At 45.0% G+C, this 18,041-nt stretch overlaps 1 protein-coding gene across 1 annotated transcript in view; it reads right to left on the bottom strand.

Annotated features, from left to right (window-relative positions):
- Positions 1 to 579: 579 nt before the first annotated feature.
- LOC119842113 (opsin-5-like) overlaps positions 580 to 18,041 on the bottom strand; it is a 41,422-nt gene continuing 23,960 nt past the window's right edge. The window contains exons 5-6 of the mRNA XM_043495928.1: positions 9,885 to 10,213; positions 580 to 6,524 (exon numbers count right to left, since the gene is read on the bottom strand). Coding sequence (XP_043351863.1) covers positions 5,946 to 6,524; positions 9,885 to 10,213 — 908 coding nt within the window. The 3' untranslated portion in view covers positions 580 to 5,945. The remainder of the gene's footprint in view (positions 6,525 to 9,884; positions 10,214 to 18,041) is intronic.

The raw sequence follows: 18,041 nt of genomic DNA, 5'->3' as shown, positions 1-18,041 counted from the left end.
AATGGAAGGTGCCTTCTATCTCTAACCCCTATGATCCTATTTCCCCACACTTTATCTGTTTCTGCCTTGCTCCAGCCCTCAGTTCCTTCTGAATCCACTGAATGCATCCGATGAAGTGAGCTGTTGCTCACGAAAGCTTATGCTCAAATAAATTTGTTAGTCTCGAAGGTGCCACAAGTCCTCCTTTTCTTTTTGTGAATACAGACTAACACGGCTGCTACTCTGAAACCAGTCCCTTCTGGGAGTCTTTAAAATTTCTACAGCACCTGGGTGGCACAAGTGATGACCCTGAATAACTCTGTATAAGTCACTTGTGCATTTGCACACTGCCTGATTCTATATTAATAGAAAAGTGGGCGGGAAGGTGTATCAGTACAGCCAGGAACTGAAAAGAGTACGGAATTTACAGAATACGGCGCTCGTGTTTGGGCCTTGGTGAATGTCCTTTGAAATATGGAGAATTAAGATTTGCTGGGATGCAATGATGGACAGCAAACTGCTTTCAGCCCAGTCAGTGGCTGGGTGTAACTGGAACCCTGACTATCTCCTTTCTGGGCAAGGAGCAGCTGCTTCCACTGCAGTCACTTGGTTTACAGGTGTCTTTTCTGGACACCTGTAAAGCGAAGCTTGTTTCTGATGATATTTTTCATTTCTCTGGATAGTATCAGCCCAGTGGAGAGAGACACTTTCTTGAGGCAGATGAGCTTCCTCAGTGGAAATGAGACACTCACAAATTTATCTCACATGAAGCCCCAATCCATAGCCAATATCAAATTACAGAAGAACCTTTTGGACTGTGTGTCATCTTATCAGCTGATGGATGATTTTCCTCCTTCCTGTTTCCTGCACAGAGTGCAACTCCCTCTCCCCAGGAATGTGAGCTTTGCTTTCCTCTTCTACCCTATGGCTATTCTTAGCCCTAGATGTTTTAGGCGCTATTGGATAAAGTCTGTGAACTGGGGCAGGAGAACTATGCACCAGAATTATAGTCCTGGTGAAGGCACAGTACTTGTACCACATGCCTGACTTGTATTGCCTGCTCTGCCACTGATTGATTGGGTGACCTTGGGCAAGTCTCTTAACCTTCCCATGCCTCAATTTCCCTATATGTAAAATGGGGATAATACTTTTCTCTTTTGTAAAATGCTCAAATTAATTAATATTTTGTAAAGTGGTTTGTGCTCTCTGAATAACAGATGCTGCTACAGAAGTGTAAAGTATTAGCATTACTGAAAAGTCCACACAGTGCTAAGAAAATATAGCAATATTCCACTGCTCAGAGAGTGCATTCTAAGAATAGCAGTATCTGTATCTGCAGAGAATAATCCATGAGAAAGAGATAAGAAACAGATTACAGAATATAGAAGACAAGTAATGTATTGTGTGCTGTGGAAAGAATACAGAGCAACATGTTATCACAGTAGCACTGTATATGTGAGGTGCTATTTGCCAGTAGTTCACTAGAGAGAAAATAATTTACCATTCCAGTTAAGTGCCTTAATGTCTAATGCCACTTCCCTGCAGTGCTGCTGAATGGATTGTGGAGCAGGGTAGTTTTGTTAAGTAACTAATGATACTGAAAAATTGATGTAGAAAATCACTGTTAGGATTAGCTCATAAATGTGTCCAGGAAGGCAGCTTGCTCTAATCACTACATGAGGGAGCTTGGGTTTGTTCCCACCTCCGCTACTGACTCTTTGTGATCTTAATGGTGTCTCTTGACATCTCTGCTTCTTGGTTGACCCTTTTGCAGATAGGTATAACAATTCTTACCTACCTCACAGGACTGTGAGAAGGCTAAATTTCTTGCTGAATGCAAAGTAATGTGAGCTCCTGTGATGAAAGGAGCTATGTGAGGAGCATCATGATTTCAGTGGTAAACAAAATGATGTGAGAACATAGAGGGCTGGATTCTGAGCAGCATAGCTCCCTGACCTTGGGCCAGTTCCATGCTCGCCTCAAAGTATTTCAGAGCTGCTCAAAATTATTCTGGATTCCAGGAGCCCACATCTGTCTGCCAGGGATCACTGGAGCCCAGTGCATTCTGGGCTGACCCCCATCTGCCTCCATCATACTCCCTACACTGGGAGGCGACATGGGGTGCTATAAGCTGGCTGTATCTGTTCTATGTCAGCTAGAGAGTCTCCCAGCAGAGAAGAGTCCCCAGCTAAGGAGACCTGGTTGCTTTCCAACCCCATTTACACTACCAGAGAGGTGTGAAGAGGCCTTAATGCAGCTTAGACCCAGAGAGACCAGGCCCTTCACTTGAGGGTTTCAAAGTAGATCGTGAAAACAACCTCTTTCCGTTTTGAATTCTGCTCTGTCCATGGGCCAATTGTCATGATGCGGTCTAATGGGTGTTCAGGGTTTTCAAAATGTTTTCCTTGTTCTGCCAGGTGACTCAGTGTTTCCAACAATTTCACAATATTTGGTGTTTTTCTTAAAGCTCCAGCTCCCAGATTCATGTGATTAGATGAGAATTTCACTTTTCATTTTATTTATTTATTTCATACTTATGGTTACAGAGAAAAGCTTGAAAACCTCATGGAGGCTCAGCAACCAGAGGGAAGTATAAAGTACCCCAAATTTTATTTAAATCTCAGAATGTTTAAGCCAATCTCCTGGATTTCTGGGACCTGACTCAGGATTTTTGAACAGTTAGCACTGGCAATTCTGCTCCTGCATTTCTTATTAGTACTTAGTGTCCCATCTACCTCCATGTGAAATTGACAGGAGCAGCTGTTACCCAGTCACTGGCTCTGAGAGTTACTCTGATTTATGACAATCCTACATTTGTTAATATGAAACAGAAGTAGATACTTAAAGATCCTGGAAAATAAGAATCCTATCAACAATGCTTTTGCATTTCAATAGCCCCTTTCATCTGAGGATCTAAAATCACTTTAGAAATCTTAGCAATAATCAGGCTTTCACAGAGGCTAAACTACCTTACAAGTGGGGAAACTGAGGCACTGAGAGGTAATGTGACTTACCCAAAGTGATGCAAGAACTGAATGGCAATGTTGGGAATAGATGCTGTGAATGATACATTAAAGTAATAAGAGTCAAACGAGGGGAGAGAATTTTGCAATCTTGTTTTAATTGTGTTTGTCGAATTTAGTCTAGAAGCAGTTTCTGTATTTTTTTGGGTGTGGGGGGGTGTTATTTAGGCATCTGGCCAGCTGAATATTAGTGCAGATACTGTGAGGCATTTTCCTAGTGTCTGAGCTGCTCTGTCTTTCCAGTGGATGGGAGAATCTGTTTATTTAGGACCAAATTTTGCCACCCATACTCACACTGTAGATCCTTACTCTGCATGTAGCCCCATTGAAATCAATATAGCCAATTGTGTTAGTAAGGTACAATTCAATGCAAGTGTGGGTTACAGGGCATCAAAATCTGGTCCTTTGCTGCTAAAAACATGTATTATCTTCCCCCTCCCTCACCTTCCCTTGTGATGGAGTATAAATCCCACACTGGTCTTGAGAGGGTTTACAGGAGCCTGTGAACTCAATTAGTCTGTCTGCTGGCACCTGTAGGGGTGGTAAGTAGGTTAATTAGCAGATCCACCTGAAGAAGAGTCAGGTGTTCCTTAAAAGGACTTAGAAAGCTCAGTCACAGAGGATGCTGTGTGTTCTCGCTCTCTGAGATTACTCTGGTAGAAAATAAGGGAGGGGGATAGGAGGGAGTTAGCACCTATGATGGATTTCAAAATGGGGATATGACTCCAGGGAGGCAGTCCTGAGGAGCTGGTGCTCAGCTGAAGAGCAGAGTATCAGGGAGGATTTCTGAAGGACTGAAGCTCAAGTCTAGTGAGGGCAGAGGTGGTTTAAATGTATATGGTTGGCTTGGGATCCTTTAGAGAACTCTAAGGGGAATCCTGCAAACCACAGCCCTGAAGGACAGGTGAAGCCTGAGCCCTTGGGGTAGGTGTGAGCAATGTTGCTATGGGATTACTCCAAGAAGGGGCTATTAAGGGGGGTCTGCAGATAGCTGAAGTAAGAAGAAGCAGAGGGCCTGAGTAGACAGACCTTGCCTGCTTAATACAAGGTCCCTGGCTTGGAATCTAGAAGAGAGGGAAAGCCTGGGTTCCCCTACCAGTCACTGGAAAAAATGGTTGAAGGCCCTAGAGACTGGGGGTGATTGTAATACTAATGAGTCCAGATTTGGGCCAAAGACTCATCTTGAGGCCATGAGATTGTTGGATTTTATTATCCTCAAAGGGGTGGGATGAAAAGCGGTCTGGCTGGAGGGCTGAGTCACAAGATGAGTCAAACCACTGCAAGGCTGGAGCAACTGTGAGCATGCATTTTCTGCCCCCCCCCTCCCCCCCCGTATTTAGGGTGGACATTCTTCTTATCCAGTAACTTCTTCCAAGATGCATTGGTTTCAGTGCATCCAGAATGTGTATGAGTTACCTGGCTGGCTGCTCCATTTCTAATGCGTTTTCTCTCACTTCTCATTTGATTAGTGATCCTGGTAACCAACAGAGTTTCTACAGGATCTTAGAAATGTTTTGCATATTATACAACACGGTAGCTAGTGTTCCATGTGCTGAAGATGTTTTTCCTGAGGGTGTTGTATGTATTTCATTTTCCCCAGTTTGTTTTATGGTTTGGGATATGTAATTCCAATAGCCAACTCTATAGTAAAGATATTGGGCATCTTTGTGTCTTCCATGTATCCACTCTTTCTCCAGTCTGCGTTCTCTTGGACAGGCATTTCTGGCATTAGATCCTTTTGTATATATCCAGGACGTAGCAGTCTTTTTTCTGTCACAGAAGGATATTCTTGTTTTGGGATTCCCTTAATTATCCAAATGTTCTAGTAAACTGCATTCCTTGCAGTGCTTATGCAGGAGTTAATATATAAATTTGTCGTATATGTGCCCACTCTCTGTTTTGCCATTAGAGGGTGGAGTTCTGGAAACAATGCGAGCTGACCAGATTGGTGCACAGGCTTCTTGCTTCCATCTTTTTCTGCCTTGTAAGTTGCCCTGTGACAGGGTTCAGCATGTAATCATGATTTTTTTTTTCCATTAACTTCAATGGGCTTTGGATCAGGCAATTTGATAACTACTCTGCTCTCCTCTACCCCAGTCCCCTCCCCTAGGAATTTTTTGCCTACATGTTTAAAAAGCTAAATGGACAATAAAGCCCAGTCTGCAAATCCACCTAAACAGATGTCCTGCAGTTGCAGTCTCGCTGTTCACATTGTGGGGAGCAGCACACAGAATCTGTATTAGTTGAATAGGATAATCTTAGACCCAAATCCTTATCTGTAGGACAGGACTTTATTTTATATTAATGGTGGTGGCTTGCATTAATGTGAGAGAACTGGATATATGGCATAAGCACAGAGTGATGTCTCGAGATCTAATATAATACTTAGTGCTTATATAGGGCTCTTTGGAGTCAAAGCACTTTGCAAACATTAACTACTTAATCTTCACAATCCCCATGTGAGGTAGATCAGTGGGAATACTGACATGATTAAGTAACTTGGTTGTAAAAGGCTCCAGGAGTCTGTATCTGAGCTGGGATCAGAACTCTGGACTTCCTAGCTCCCAGCCCTGCATGCTAGACAATGCTTCTCAAGAGAATAAAGTTCATGCTTGGCCATCAAAGCACCAGAATATGGAAAACCAAAGATAAAGGGCCCTGAGGCGCATGTTTCAGTGGAAACGTCCATAATTGTAATATACAGTCAGATTTTTCAGAAACCAGTGTCCATTTTTGCAGGGGGCAAATTGTGGGCCCAAAATTGCAACAGCAAAAATGGAAGGCTGGTGTACAGTTTTCTGTATCGCATAAAGGATGTCTTGCAGGTTAGGACCCATCAGACATATAAACAGATTTTTTTTTTGAGGTTAAAATATTCTCTCCTGTCTAGGATGGGGGAGGCCGAGGCCTAGCCCTGCTCAGGAGCTCCTGGCCTCTGGATGATCAGATAAGATCTTTCACAAGATCTGAAGGCAGAATATTTCCTGCCACACTTGTAGTCCCCATTCCTGACTTCTTCCTTGTAACAAGCACCATGACCTGCATGGTCCTTTTCAGAGCCAGCTGGCAAGCAGGCCTGTCTGCCAGGGGATTGGGCATGGCTGTAGGGTCCGGCTGCTGGGTGAGCTTATAGCACCTGGGATAGTTGCTGAAACACTCAAAAGTGTCATTGCAGTTCCTGCAAGCCCCAGGGGACTCGGGGAAGGCTGTGGAGAGCCTGGCAGAGGTTCTGCCCTCTCTGGTCTGGAAAGACTGGAGTGTGACGACTCTTTGGTGGCTGCAGCAGATGATGGCGCAGAGAGCTTGCAGCAGGGACAAGTCTTTGGAGAGGAACTTCTGGAAGTTTGGTTTGAAGAGCAGATAGACCAGAGGGTTGTAGGTTGTCGAGGACTTGGCAAAAACAGCAGAGAGGGCAAAGGCCAGAACTGGCACCTGGCTGGCATCTCCAAAGGCTGCCCACATGGCAACAATTGCATATGGAGTCCAGGCAGCCAGAAATCCAATGCACACAGCAATGCTTAGCTGGAAGAGAAAAGGAAATGGCTATGGTATGAAGCATAGTGTCCTCCTCCTCCCCCAACCCTCCTGAAGTGCACACAAGCCTATGCCAAAATCCCAAGGCCAAGCATCCCTAAGCTTTGAGAGGATGGGAGGTTACACTTTGAACCTAACCCCAAATCGTTCAGCCATGGCCCCTAATGGCCAGAGTCAGCCCTCTGGCTCAACCCTTCCAGATCAAACTTTTCCTCAACAGCGCCTCTGTAGCATATACATGTGTACAAAGAATCGTAATAAAGGCAGCTCCTAGCTTTACAGTGATCATTTTGAACTGCTATCCCATCTGCAGCAATGTATCTCAGGGGAGAAGTGATGCCATGGATCCCTGGCACAATAGTTAGATGGGTCTCTGTTTTTCAATATTACCTCCCACTCGCCAACAGACCAGCTGCACTAGATATATTTGTGGGGTCAGGAGACCTAAAAGCAGGAAATAGCTCCTGAGAGAGACTGTGGTACTAAAAAGAAACCAGGTGGTGTGAGTGAGAGATCCCCTGTCTGCCTTCTCCTGCTGTGAAGTCTTAACCCTAGCTGTATGTTGGGATGGATGTCAGTTGGAGTGATATTTTGAACATAGTTTGAGAGCCCTACTCCTCTGTTTATTTAAATAGCTATGATCTAAAAAGCTGTGATATGCTTGGATGTGCAGGAAGGTTCATATGTAAATGGTTAAGTTGCAGCTCAGATACCTTAGTTGCTTCAATCATATCATTTTGTTCTACATTGCGTAGGATGTTTGGTGGGGAAAGGTTAAGAATCCTGAGGCTTTCCTTATCATGATGAGATGTGAAGGCAAAAAGCACAAATAGGCTGAACATAATAAGCTCTTGGGGATCGAGAAGAATTATTATATTACAGTTGCACCAAAAAGCCTTAACTGGAACAGCGCCCTGTTGTACAGAGAGATGGCCCCTATCCCAAAGAATGCATCATCGAGAGACCGCAACAAATGAGGAGGAGGAAGGGGCATTATTTCCTGCATTTTACAAATGAGAAACACAGGCACAAACAAAAGTTAGTGGCAGGGCTAGGAGCTGAGTGTTGGTCTAGTGGTTTCACCATAAGTCCATCCTTTCTCCAATACCACATGCACATTTGAGTCTGTTAGAAAATCAAATTTTCTTCCTTTAAAAAAGATATCAATTCTTCTGACAGACTTCTCCCCCACCCCTGGTAAGTTATAGTATTAGCTTGTAGACTGGGGAACAATGAGTCAGGAAGGCAGAATTTTTTATCATCTTCAATGTAATTTAATATGAAAACAAATCCATCGGATGGCTTTAAATAAGGAGGTGGAAAAGGAATGCATTACTAGCAGCACAAATATAAACACCTGGAGAATTAATCTGGCTTGGTAAATACTTCTACTTTTCAGAAGCCTTCAAGGAGTCTCAGTATTTTAGGTGCAAAGAAATATGGACTCATGTGGACTCATTCAAATACTTGACTCAGAATTCCAAACAAACCAGTGTTGAGTTGAGTGAGCAAGACCCTAACATGTTTGTATATTGCCTCCAGAAAGCTGCCTCCATCTGTCATTGGTGAAGGTGGCTTTGCCATCTTGGCTCCAAGCTCCTCTGTAATAAAAGAAGAATGTGTTTGCCAACAAATGAAGGCAGCTCTGGGAATAGTCCGTTATGCTGCTAGATAGTCAGGAGACACTCAGATTTTGAGATACAGAAGGGAGGCGGGGTCATATTTTCAGCCTGCACTTCCCTTTGTTTTAATGGTTTGTGCCTGGGGAATGTGAGGGAGGGATGGAATAGTTTCAGATTATTTGTTGCTGATCCGATAAGAATTTTTTCTTCAGTCATGATCCTGTGTGTTTCTTTCATGTGTCACTATGCAGGGAAATGGCAACAGCCATTTTTTCCCTTCCTATTTTCATGTTCTCAGTTATTTATTAGCCACGCTTTCCAACCCCTCCATTGTGTGTCTTGACTGCCAGAGTGTTAAGGGGTATTTGGATAATAGTGTACATATTTTTTTTCCTTTTGGAGAGTAATAGAAATAGGACAGAGCTTCAAAATTTGGAGCCAGGGTTCAGATCCAAATTTCACCCAAAATTTGAGGACATAGCATCTGGCTTTTGGTTTGGGCCTATTTCTAGGGAGGAGCAAGTGGCTTCAGAATTCTTAGTCTTCTACTGAGTTTGCCTAGGTATGCTTGGGCCAGATCTTCCAGTGACTCAGCAACTACAAGCCTCAAATGTGTGTGCATTTACTGCAGCTGTGCAATCAAACTGGATAACTGTGGACCTAATGTAACTAATTAGCCATGTGCATGCATATTAGGCATATATTTGCATGCCTAGCTTGTTTGAGAATCTGGCCTTCAAATCCTGGGCAGTGTTCAGGGCATCTCAGCTGACCAGAGCAATTAATTCCTCAGGAAAGGGTAATGAACCCTCATACTTCTGGCATCAGCTGATCCCTGCTGGTGTTAGGAAGAAAAGGCACATGTGTTCAATTGGCCAGAAGCATGGAGGAGAGGAGGGCACTTTGCTCTCAAGCAGTGGTGCTCAACCTATTTACCATTGTGAGCCACAGTCACACAATATGCATACTATCTGTATGGCCTTGTGAATGTCACATGGGTTGCAGCTGTGTGCCACAAGCCAGGTTGAGAACCACAGCTCTAAAGCATGAGGTATTGGCCACTGGCAGAGGCAGAATGCTGGACTTGAAGTACTAGTGACCTGATGCAGTAAAGAAAATCCTGTGTAATGCCACACTGTCTTCAACCAATGAGATGGGCAGGAGTTCCAGCTGCACTAGAAGACTATAAGAGTGAGAGATCATTGAGTCCTTTCCCCTGCAAGATCATCGAGCTCCCATAAGACATGTATCAGGCACTACCCTGGTAAGTGGTGAATGGAGAAGAGATACAGGCAAAGTGTATGATGTTTTAGCTTGTCTTAGAAGCTAGGTTCAAGCTGCTGAATTCTGCAGCAAACTGGCTCAGAGCCTGAACTTTCCTAATAGTTTAGTGGGCTCAAATCAGATTCTTTTTTCCAGTTATTTTGTGTTTTAAATAATTTATCATACTTAAGATCCTTGCATGCAAGGATCTTAAGGAGCTCCACAAAGGTGGATGAGTATCATTATCCCCATTTTACAGACAGGGAAATTGAGGCACAGAGAGGGGAGTTGACCTGCCTGAGGTCACGGAGGAAATCTCTGGCTGAGCTGGGAGCAGAGCCCAGGGGTCCTGCATTCCAGTCCATGCTGTATCCCATTAGTAACACTTTCCCCGTGTGTGGTGGGAGATCTCCCAGCAAAGCCCCTTTGCTTTCATTGCCGCACACAAGCCCCATTGCCCTACCTTTACAATCAAGCTGTGCACGCTGTTGGCTTTGCTCTGTAGTGACATGTGCTGCTTCACAGCTCTTCGGGACACTTTCACTGTCCAAAGAATGAGCGAGTATGAGACGAAGATCAGAAGGCAGGGGAAGAGGTAACAGAAGATGAAGAGGGCCACAATATAGATCATTGCCTCCCTGGTTGAAGCTTTCCACTTAAGGCAGCAGGCTGTCCCATAGGGCTCTGGTCCATAACTGCCCCAGTTGGCTAGAGGAGCTATGGCAAAGACAAGGGCATATGCCCAGACACAGAGTAACAGGACACCAGCGTGTGTCGGAGAGAACTTATTGCCTGCAAAAGAGAGAAATGACAGCTGTTGGTAGGTTTCCAAAGAAAAGGGCTGAGTTCCCTCAGTTCTGAGGGGATGGCTTTCAGAAAAGGGCCATAATCTGGAGCTATTTATCTGAGCCAACCCCAAATGTAGCGCATTGAGATGAAATAGGATCCACATATAAACCCCGCTCCTTAGTTCTGGTTTTGCAGAACAAACTTAGAAAGGCAGATCAGTGTTCTCATCCCCCAATTTAAAGATAGCCTGTCTGTGGTGCCTCAGTTTCACTAAGTGACCTGCCCAAGGTCACAGACAAGAAGCAGAGCTAAGAAGAGAACATGTCTCCTGCTCTCCAGCTCTGGGCTTGTCCCCTGATGCACGCTGCTTTCCCTGCAGGTAGCAAATGCTCTTTTGGACTGATGAGATTTTTTTTTTACAAACCCAACTGCCCTTAGCAGAGATCTTCCCCCTCCCCCACCCCACTACTCTTCTCAGCTTCAGTTAGTAGTGTTACTTGAATAACTGTTGTCCTCAATTTTTACTTTCAGAGGAATTGTGTAAGAAAGTGTTGGCAGCTCCTCCAAGGTTTTTGACAAAGCTTTACAATTTACATTACATGGGCTCTGGACTACGTTTTCAAAGGGCTTCTGGAAATGCAATATTTGATGCACAGTAAATAGTCTGCATCTCTGTGCATGAAACTTTGTATTTACACACATGCATGGCTGCACCTGCAAATACTTTCAGAAGCCGATTGAATGTGTCCCTTAATGTCAGTGCTGATGGACAGCTCCAGTCTCAAAGGGTATATCCTTCTTTTGATATATACCAGTCACTTCCATCTGTTTTGATAGTAGTCACTGCATCAGCAGCAGATGATGTCCCCCACCTTCCAAATTAATATTCTAGCAATGTTGGCTGTAACCCAAAAGGCAGTGTTTCCTTGTATCTGCCATGGGCAATGATCAGAATGGGAATCCAATACACGTGCACTGAAAGCTGATTTTGCATCTGTCTATATACCTGGAACAGGCTGGATTGGGTATTTTCATACATTACTGCACGCAGGACAGTATTTAACATTTGACTTAACTTTAATTTGGGTCTGAGTCTCAGGAGACAGGTGTCCTAGCTATCTGAGTGAGTTGTTAAAAGCAGACACCAAAATATGGAGCTTTGGGGCTCATGTTGCTTAGGCCTGCATTTTCTGTAATTACACACCTTAACAGGCACAAAGTTACCATGAACATGTGCCCAGTTATGGTCACTGCATGCACAATTGCATCATTCTCTCTCTCTGGGCTCGGAGCATGAGACCTACAGTCTTCCCCAGTAAGGCATGCCAGAGCCTTGGCTCTGTTACCGGGAAAGCCCTGCTTCCACAAGCTCCACTGGAGGCTGGCAGCTTCTTTCTTCCTGAGGAAAAGCAGCTGTGAGGGAGGTGTTATTCAGAGGGTGCCTCTCCCTGTGACGTCTCAGGACAATCTCCTTGAAGGCCTTGAAGCTTAGCTCTGAGACCTCGAATTTGATGCTGTGTTCCACAGGGACCCAGGGTAGTGAGCAGCGCATCAGGAGTTGGGGAGAATGAAGTGCTCCTGGTGACTGGAGTTGCTGAGGAGAAGGCTGCTGCATTCTGGAGTTACTGACGCTTTCCTGATGTTGGAGTCTTCATATCTAGATCCAATGAGTGGCAGGAGCCCAGCCTGGAGGGTCAGAGGGCCTTGATCTCTGCAGCCAGGCCTCTTTGTTCTCTTTCATTTGTGACGAGCCAGAAAACGGCACCTCAGCTTAGCAATGTGTGTGGTCACAGTGTGTCATGTGCTCATCAGCAGCAAGGAGTCCAGGAGGGCTGATGTCACCATCTTCAGCAGAGACCTTTGATGCAGGGCAGGTGATAATTGGTAGGTCTCCAAAGTGTTTCCGTCTTCTCCCAGCATCACCTGTGTCGTGCTTGGTTTCTTCTTCAGCCAGGCAGAGGGAGACGAGGCTATTTGTGATATATAGATGCTGTCCTCTGTGGTGTTGGCATCTGAGGCCATGGCATTTCATAGTTCCCCATAAGTCTCAAAAGAGTTGGAGAAGGAGGACTGAGCTTTATGGGACTCCACAGGTTCTTGGTCTGAAGGGGAGGAGGATTTGCCTATCCCCATTCTCTCTGAACATCCTATAAGGTAGGACAAGAGCTATCCCAGAGCAGTCCTGTCAACTTCTGGTACAAATCAGGTGGCTTTTTGGAAATGTAGGCTTGAAGTCCTCTCGGTATGAAGGCGCATTATCCTATATCCAGTGGGTTAAAGTCACCCCTGGTGTAACTCCATATCGGATAGAACAATAAGCTGTCAATTAGTTGGCTGCTGGGAAATGAACCATTTCCACTTCACTGTAGTTATTTTCAGCGAGAGGAGATGATTGTTACAGGGAGCTCTGCCAGTGTAGCAAACTCTGGGCATGCAGCCTGCCATTCACCACTCTGACCTGTGTCCAACCAGGAGGATGTCACCGTGAACACTGCACAGCATGGCACCCCTGAGCTGAAGCAATCAGCCTTGGCTTAGCAGAGAAACACTGGAATGGAGAACAACAATCTGCATGGAGCTGAGGACCTTGGAGAACTTAACAAACAGTAACTAATGAAGCCTCACCAAGCCGTTGGGCAGGGCAGTACACCAGGGCTTACTTTGTAATGAAAAAGGCGCTGGGGCTCAAGCAATTTTTTTTTTTTTTTTTACTTAAGTGATGAGCCAAACCCAGAGGTGCCGTGGCTCAGCCCTGGCACAAATTAAGCACAGCAGTGTACATCCTATGATCCTATGCACTCTTATCCCCATCAGACAGGCAGGGAAAACAAGGCCCAGAAGGAGGTGGAATGACTTGCCCCAGTGAGTGGTAAAACCCTGACTGACTGTAATAGCTAGAAATCTTGGCCTTCCTCTTCCATGCAGGTGCTCATGGAATTCGTGGTGAGATGATCCACGTAACCAGGGGAAATTGAGGTAAAGCCTGTTTCGCCTGAATAACAGGAGAAATACGCAAGAGTGAGATCTACTTCACTGGCAATAGTCTCACATGCAAGATACAGGGAGCATCAGCATTTGGATAGCTAAAACTGGACCAGGCAATGCTACTTTGTAATATTCCTTTTCCCCCCACTCCTTGCCTTCTAGGGCTTGTCTACGCAGGGGAAGGAGGTAGGGTTTACTGTGCACTAATTTGGGGTTGAGTGAATTGAAATGACCTGCATACACACCACACAAACCCTTCAAGTGTAGTAGCTCTGCAGTTAAAGCATACTCTGTTACGCTTTGAAAGTGTAGTAAGTTCACTGCATATTGAGTGTGTACGCTCTTTAGCGCAGGAACTGTGACTACCTAGCCATCTGTATAGTGCCCACTAGATTATATCTATATCTCTGTATGACAAATGCCCTACAATATAAAGGCTAGAAATTGGGGCCAGAGTGCTGAAGAATAAGCTGAGGGGCAGTCCTGCAAGTTCTGTCCTGTACTGTTTCCAGGGAAGATGGCTTTGATGGAACTTTTTCAGCTCCAGTTTCTATGATTCCCTAAAATTCTGGAGGTGAAATGCTAAGTAAGCTCCAGATTTCCTAAACCTTGATGAAAATAAGATCTTGGGGGAGGCGCCTGGGGGGATATGCAACTGAAAATGGAGAAAGATCAGAGCTTTTATTTTAAGTTTAAATCAGTGTTATCAGAGTTTACTTCAGAAAAGCCAGTTGATGAAACATGAGTTGGGTTTTCTCTTCCTCCCCTTTCTTTAAATCCTAAACTCTCTGATCTTCTAAGGGCTTACTTTAAAAAGCTAAATCTTCAGACATATGTTAGAATAACTTTTCTTTGAAACTAAGCAATTAAAAATATGAGATTAGTCATTTCCTAGTGGAAAATGCACAAGTGCATTACAGGAAGATAAACTTGAGAAGCCACACAACCAAGTGCAGTAATAATCTAGAGAGCAGAAGCAAATTGCAGAGGGAAAAGATGCTGGTACCTGACTGCCTTTTAATGGCCAAATTTAATCTTTATCTTTTTTCCCTTTTTGTGATAATTTCTGCAGTTATACAAAGTGATCCCATAAGCTTTGTGTTGGCTGCTTTAAATGATGTGACTTCCTTCCAATGCTATCTCTATGAATTGGACTGTTAGCCTCTAGGGACAATCTGCTTTGTGGCTGCCAGTCATGCATCTGCAAAAATGTGCAAGCAAGTCAATGTGTCCCTGCACAGCTGCGGCAAAGCAGGGGTTTGCATTGTGAAGAATGGAGGCACCACAAATTTGACAGAAGTATTAATGAGAAATCAGCTGAAAGCTTGGCTCTGACTTTCATCTAGTAATATGCTAAGTAACAGTGGCATTTCTCTTGTGTCCTTCATTTCTTTCAAAGTACTTTACATACAAGCAATTAATTATTGCAAATCCCCAAATGGTAGGTCACTATTTATTATCTCCATTATACAGCTGGCAGAAGCACAATCAATCAAACAACTTCTGCCAATGTAACATAGGGAGTCATTGGCAGAAATGGGACTAGAACCCAGGTGTCCCTGCTCTAGCTACCACTTTCCCTACGACTAAGGGCTAGGTTCTCCAAAGAGATTGCAGAAGGTGAGACTTCAGAAACATGAGATGTACCTTTCTTGCATGTGAATGGGCATTTTGCACATGGAAATTGGATAACTCTTCCTGTCAGTATTTGTGTATGTGCAACCACACCGCTGGGGTATGCAAAAGTGTGAATTTGGCAGGTGCCTTGTGCCACTCAAGTCAGAGGATGTGGCCACTAGTGGCATTTGCCAAGCAAAGTTCTATAGGAGGTTTTGTGGGTTTTTTGTGTGTTTTTTTTTTTTTCCTGCAGAATTTAAAATTTGCTTCTCTCCTTTTGGTGCTACTTCCTCCTACTGTGTGGCTGGGATGCGCGAACGTGAAAAAGAAAAAGATTGAGAGAGGAAATGCCAAACATGTCTTCTAGAACAGAAGGCACATTTACCTCCAGACAGGTTGGATCTGCTCCTGAGTGGGGCAAAGGCAGCTGCCACTGGTGGTTTAAGGCTCAGGGGCTGCAGAAGCTCACTACCCCCATCTGTTCTTCAGGTACTTAATTGTTACCAAGCAGGACATCAGTTTAGTCACTTAGCTGTATCTGGATTCCTACTAGGTACATGGCATGTTCTGCTAAGCATACAGCTCCCCAAAGGACTCTGTCCTGCTTTTACTTTGGAGTCAATGGCAGAACTCCCATTGACTTCAATGGCGCAAGATCAGGCCCTAATTACCCAGCATCATGGCGTCCTCCTTTGAGATGCTGTGTTGTGGGCTGGCCTGGACTTCCCTTCCCCAGGCACACCACTTCAGAAAGACGTTAGTGTGTGTATAAATCACCAATCTACCAAACTCAGCCACAAGATGGATGTCACTGCAATGAGTGACTGAAATCCAGCTACTTGGGTCCTTCCCACTCAGTATCCATCCTGGGCTGCTGCAGGGGGAATTTATTGAACATGTCTTGAAGAATTTGTCTACAAATCAAGTTAATATTGTTGGTTTCTATTATATTTATATTTGTCTGTAATCCAAATTCTGTGAAGATATGTTGGTTGGCAAGTTCAGCAGTCTAAATGAGAAAATGCAAGTAATCCTTCCAGGACAATATAAAAACATGGGGTACATTTACAGAGAGATGTCTGGCCCTCAGCTCTTCTTCTGTGGGTGCAATTTGTACCCAGACAATGAACGGCAGGTGCAAATCTAAGTACATGTCTCTTTAACCGCCTGATTCACACCCAAATTTGGTGTGTTGCAAGCACTCAGATTAGCATCTACAACTAATGTCCAGACAAAAATAATGCAGGTGAAAATTGTGCTGCAAAAGGGAGTTGCCCCATTGCAAATTTGGCCCCACAGTGTTAATTATTTCCCAGTGTGTTATATTGTGACAAAGTTCCTCCTCTACCTTGGTGGGTCTTGCGCTTATTGGTGGATTTGCTTGCCTCAGGGCTTCACGGCAGCCCTCAGTTTGGCCATTTTCGTGAACCCACAGTCCAGGTCAACTTCTCCTGTGTCTGACCAGGAGTTGAGAGGTTTGGGGGGAACCCGGGTCCGCCATCTGCTCTGGGTTCCAGCCCAGGGCCCTGGGGAATGCAGCTGTCTAGAGTGCCTCCTGGAACAGCTGTGTGACGGCTATAACTCCCTGGGCTACTTCCCTATGGCCTCCTCCCAACACCTTCTTTACCCTCATCATAGGACCTTCCTCCTGGTGTCTGATGATGCTTGTACTCCTCAGTCCTCCAACGTTACATGTTCTGACTCTCGGCTCCTAGTGCCTCCTGCTCCCAGCTCCTCAAACACGCAACCTAAACTGAAGTGAGCTCCTTTTTAAACCCAGGTGCCCTGATTAGCCTGTCTTAATTGATTCTAGCAGCTTCTTGACTGGCTGCGGGTGTTCTAATCAGCCTGTCTTAATTGTCTCCAGAAGGTTCCTGATTGTTCTGGAACCTTCCCTGTTACCTTACCCAGGGAAAAGGGACCTACTTAATCTGGGGCTAATATATCTGCCTTCTATCACTCTCCTGTAGCCATCTGGCCTGACCCTGTCACAATATGTCTTGCCAATGGTGGATCAAATTAAAAGGTCAGCACTGAACCTATCACAGTCAGGCCTGCCCTCCATGTCCTCCTGGTACAGCTACAGGGAAATACTGTTTTCTTGCAGTATCATGGTTTGATAAATAGCAACCATTTAGAGACAGAGTTTCATGCCACACCTGCATGAGTCTGGCATACGCTCACTACTGTGTGCCTATGTATAAAGATTTAGGCTCTAGTTTACTCAGATTATGCTTCATGATGCAATGTACTTAAAATACAACCCTCAGAGTAAATTTCCCACTGGGATGAAGCCTGGACAGGTTATTGTCCTACATTGTGAAACTCACCCCTCCCTGCCCAAAGGCTGAATGGAAGTCAGCCCAACCTGCAGCCTCTGTGCAGCCGCTAACTCTCATTGGCTATTCTAGAGCCCCGTCTCAAACCCTCCTATTGGGGGTGGGATGTTCCTAACCCCTGCATCTGTGCAGTTGTGGATCCAGTGGCTCATCCTTCAGCCTTCTTCAACTTCCCACTGCACTGGCCTGTCTGGAACATGCAGGGAGCCCCTCTCCATAGCGCACAGAGGATTCAAAGGCTCCCATAGGCAGCTGGACTTCCTGAGGCCCCCCATACGTGACCCCACTATGGGGTTTAAGTAGTGCGGAGGGTGGATGATACCCACTATGACTCCATCTGCCATCCAGCCTTAATTTGTGGGTGGGAAGTCTCCCAGGCTTCCCACTCATGTGATTATGAAAACAGCTCTGACTCCCTAGTGTTTCCTGGCCCTGACATGGACGCTGCTTCCTTGGCATTAGCTAAAGCACACCACTTTGCCAGAAAAGATTAAAGTAGTTTTTGCAGCATTCGGCTGTCTTTTTATCGGTGCCACAGGGCTCGTTGCCCTGGCTGTTGTGTAGGAGAAGTGCTGGTTCCTGGGCAGGTGCTGTAGCATGAGCCTTTTCCTCTGTGGAAAATAGCCTTTCTAACAATCAACTGCAAATGAACAGCTAATGATCCCAGCAGCCCTCCAAATTTCCCACCCCCTCACCCATCTTAGCCCCTAACAAGTCCCTATCTTGTAATGTGTTTTGGGGCCTGATTCTGCCAGCCTCACTCACATGGGCTAGTCTTTGACACTGCAAGTGCTTCCACTGATTTCTGAGAGACCACTTGAAGTCAGGTACTACTCCATGTGAATAATGCATTGGAACTGGGCTCTCGATAAATGCATATGCCCTGTATT

The sequence above is a fragment of the Dermochelys coriacea genome, chromosome 13 (genome assembly GCF_009764565.3).
Source record: "Dermochelys coriacea isolate rDerCor1 chromosome 13, rDerCor1.pri.v4, whole genome shotgun sequence".
Classification (NCBI taxonomy): Eukaryota; Metazoa; Chordata; order Testudines; family Dermochelyidae; genus Dermochelys; species Dermochelys coriacea.
The sequence above is the reverse complement of the archived record's forward strand: the minus strand, read 5'-3'. Positions and strand labels throughout refer to the sequence as shown.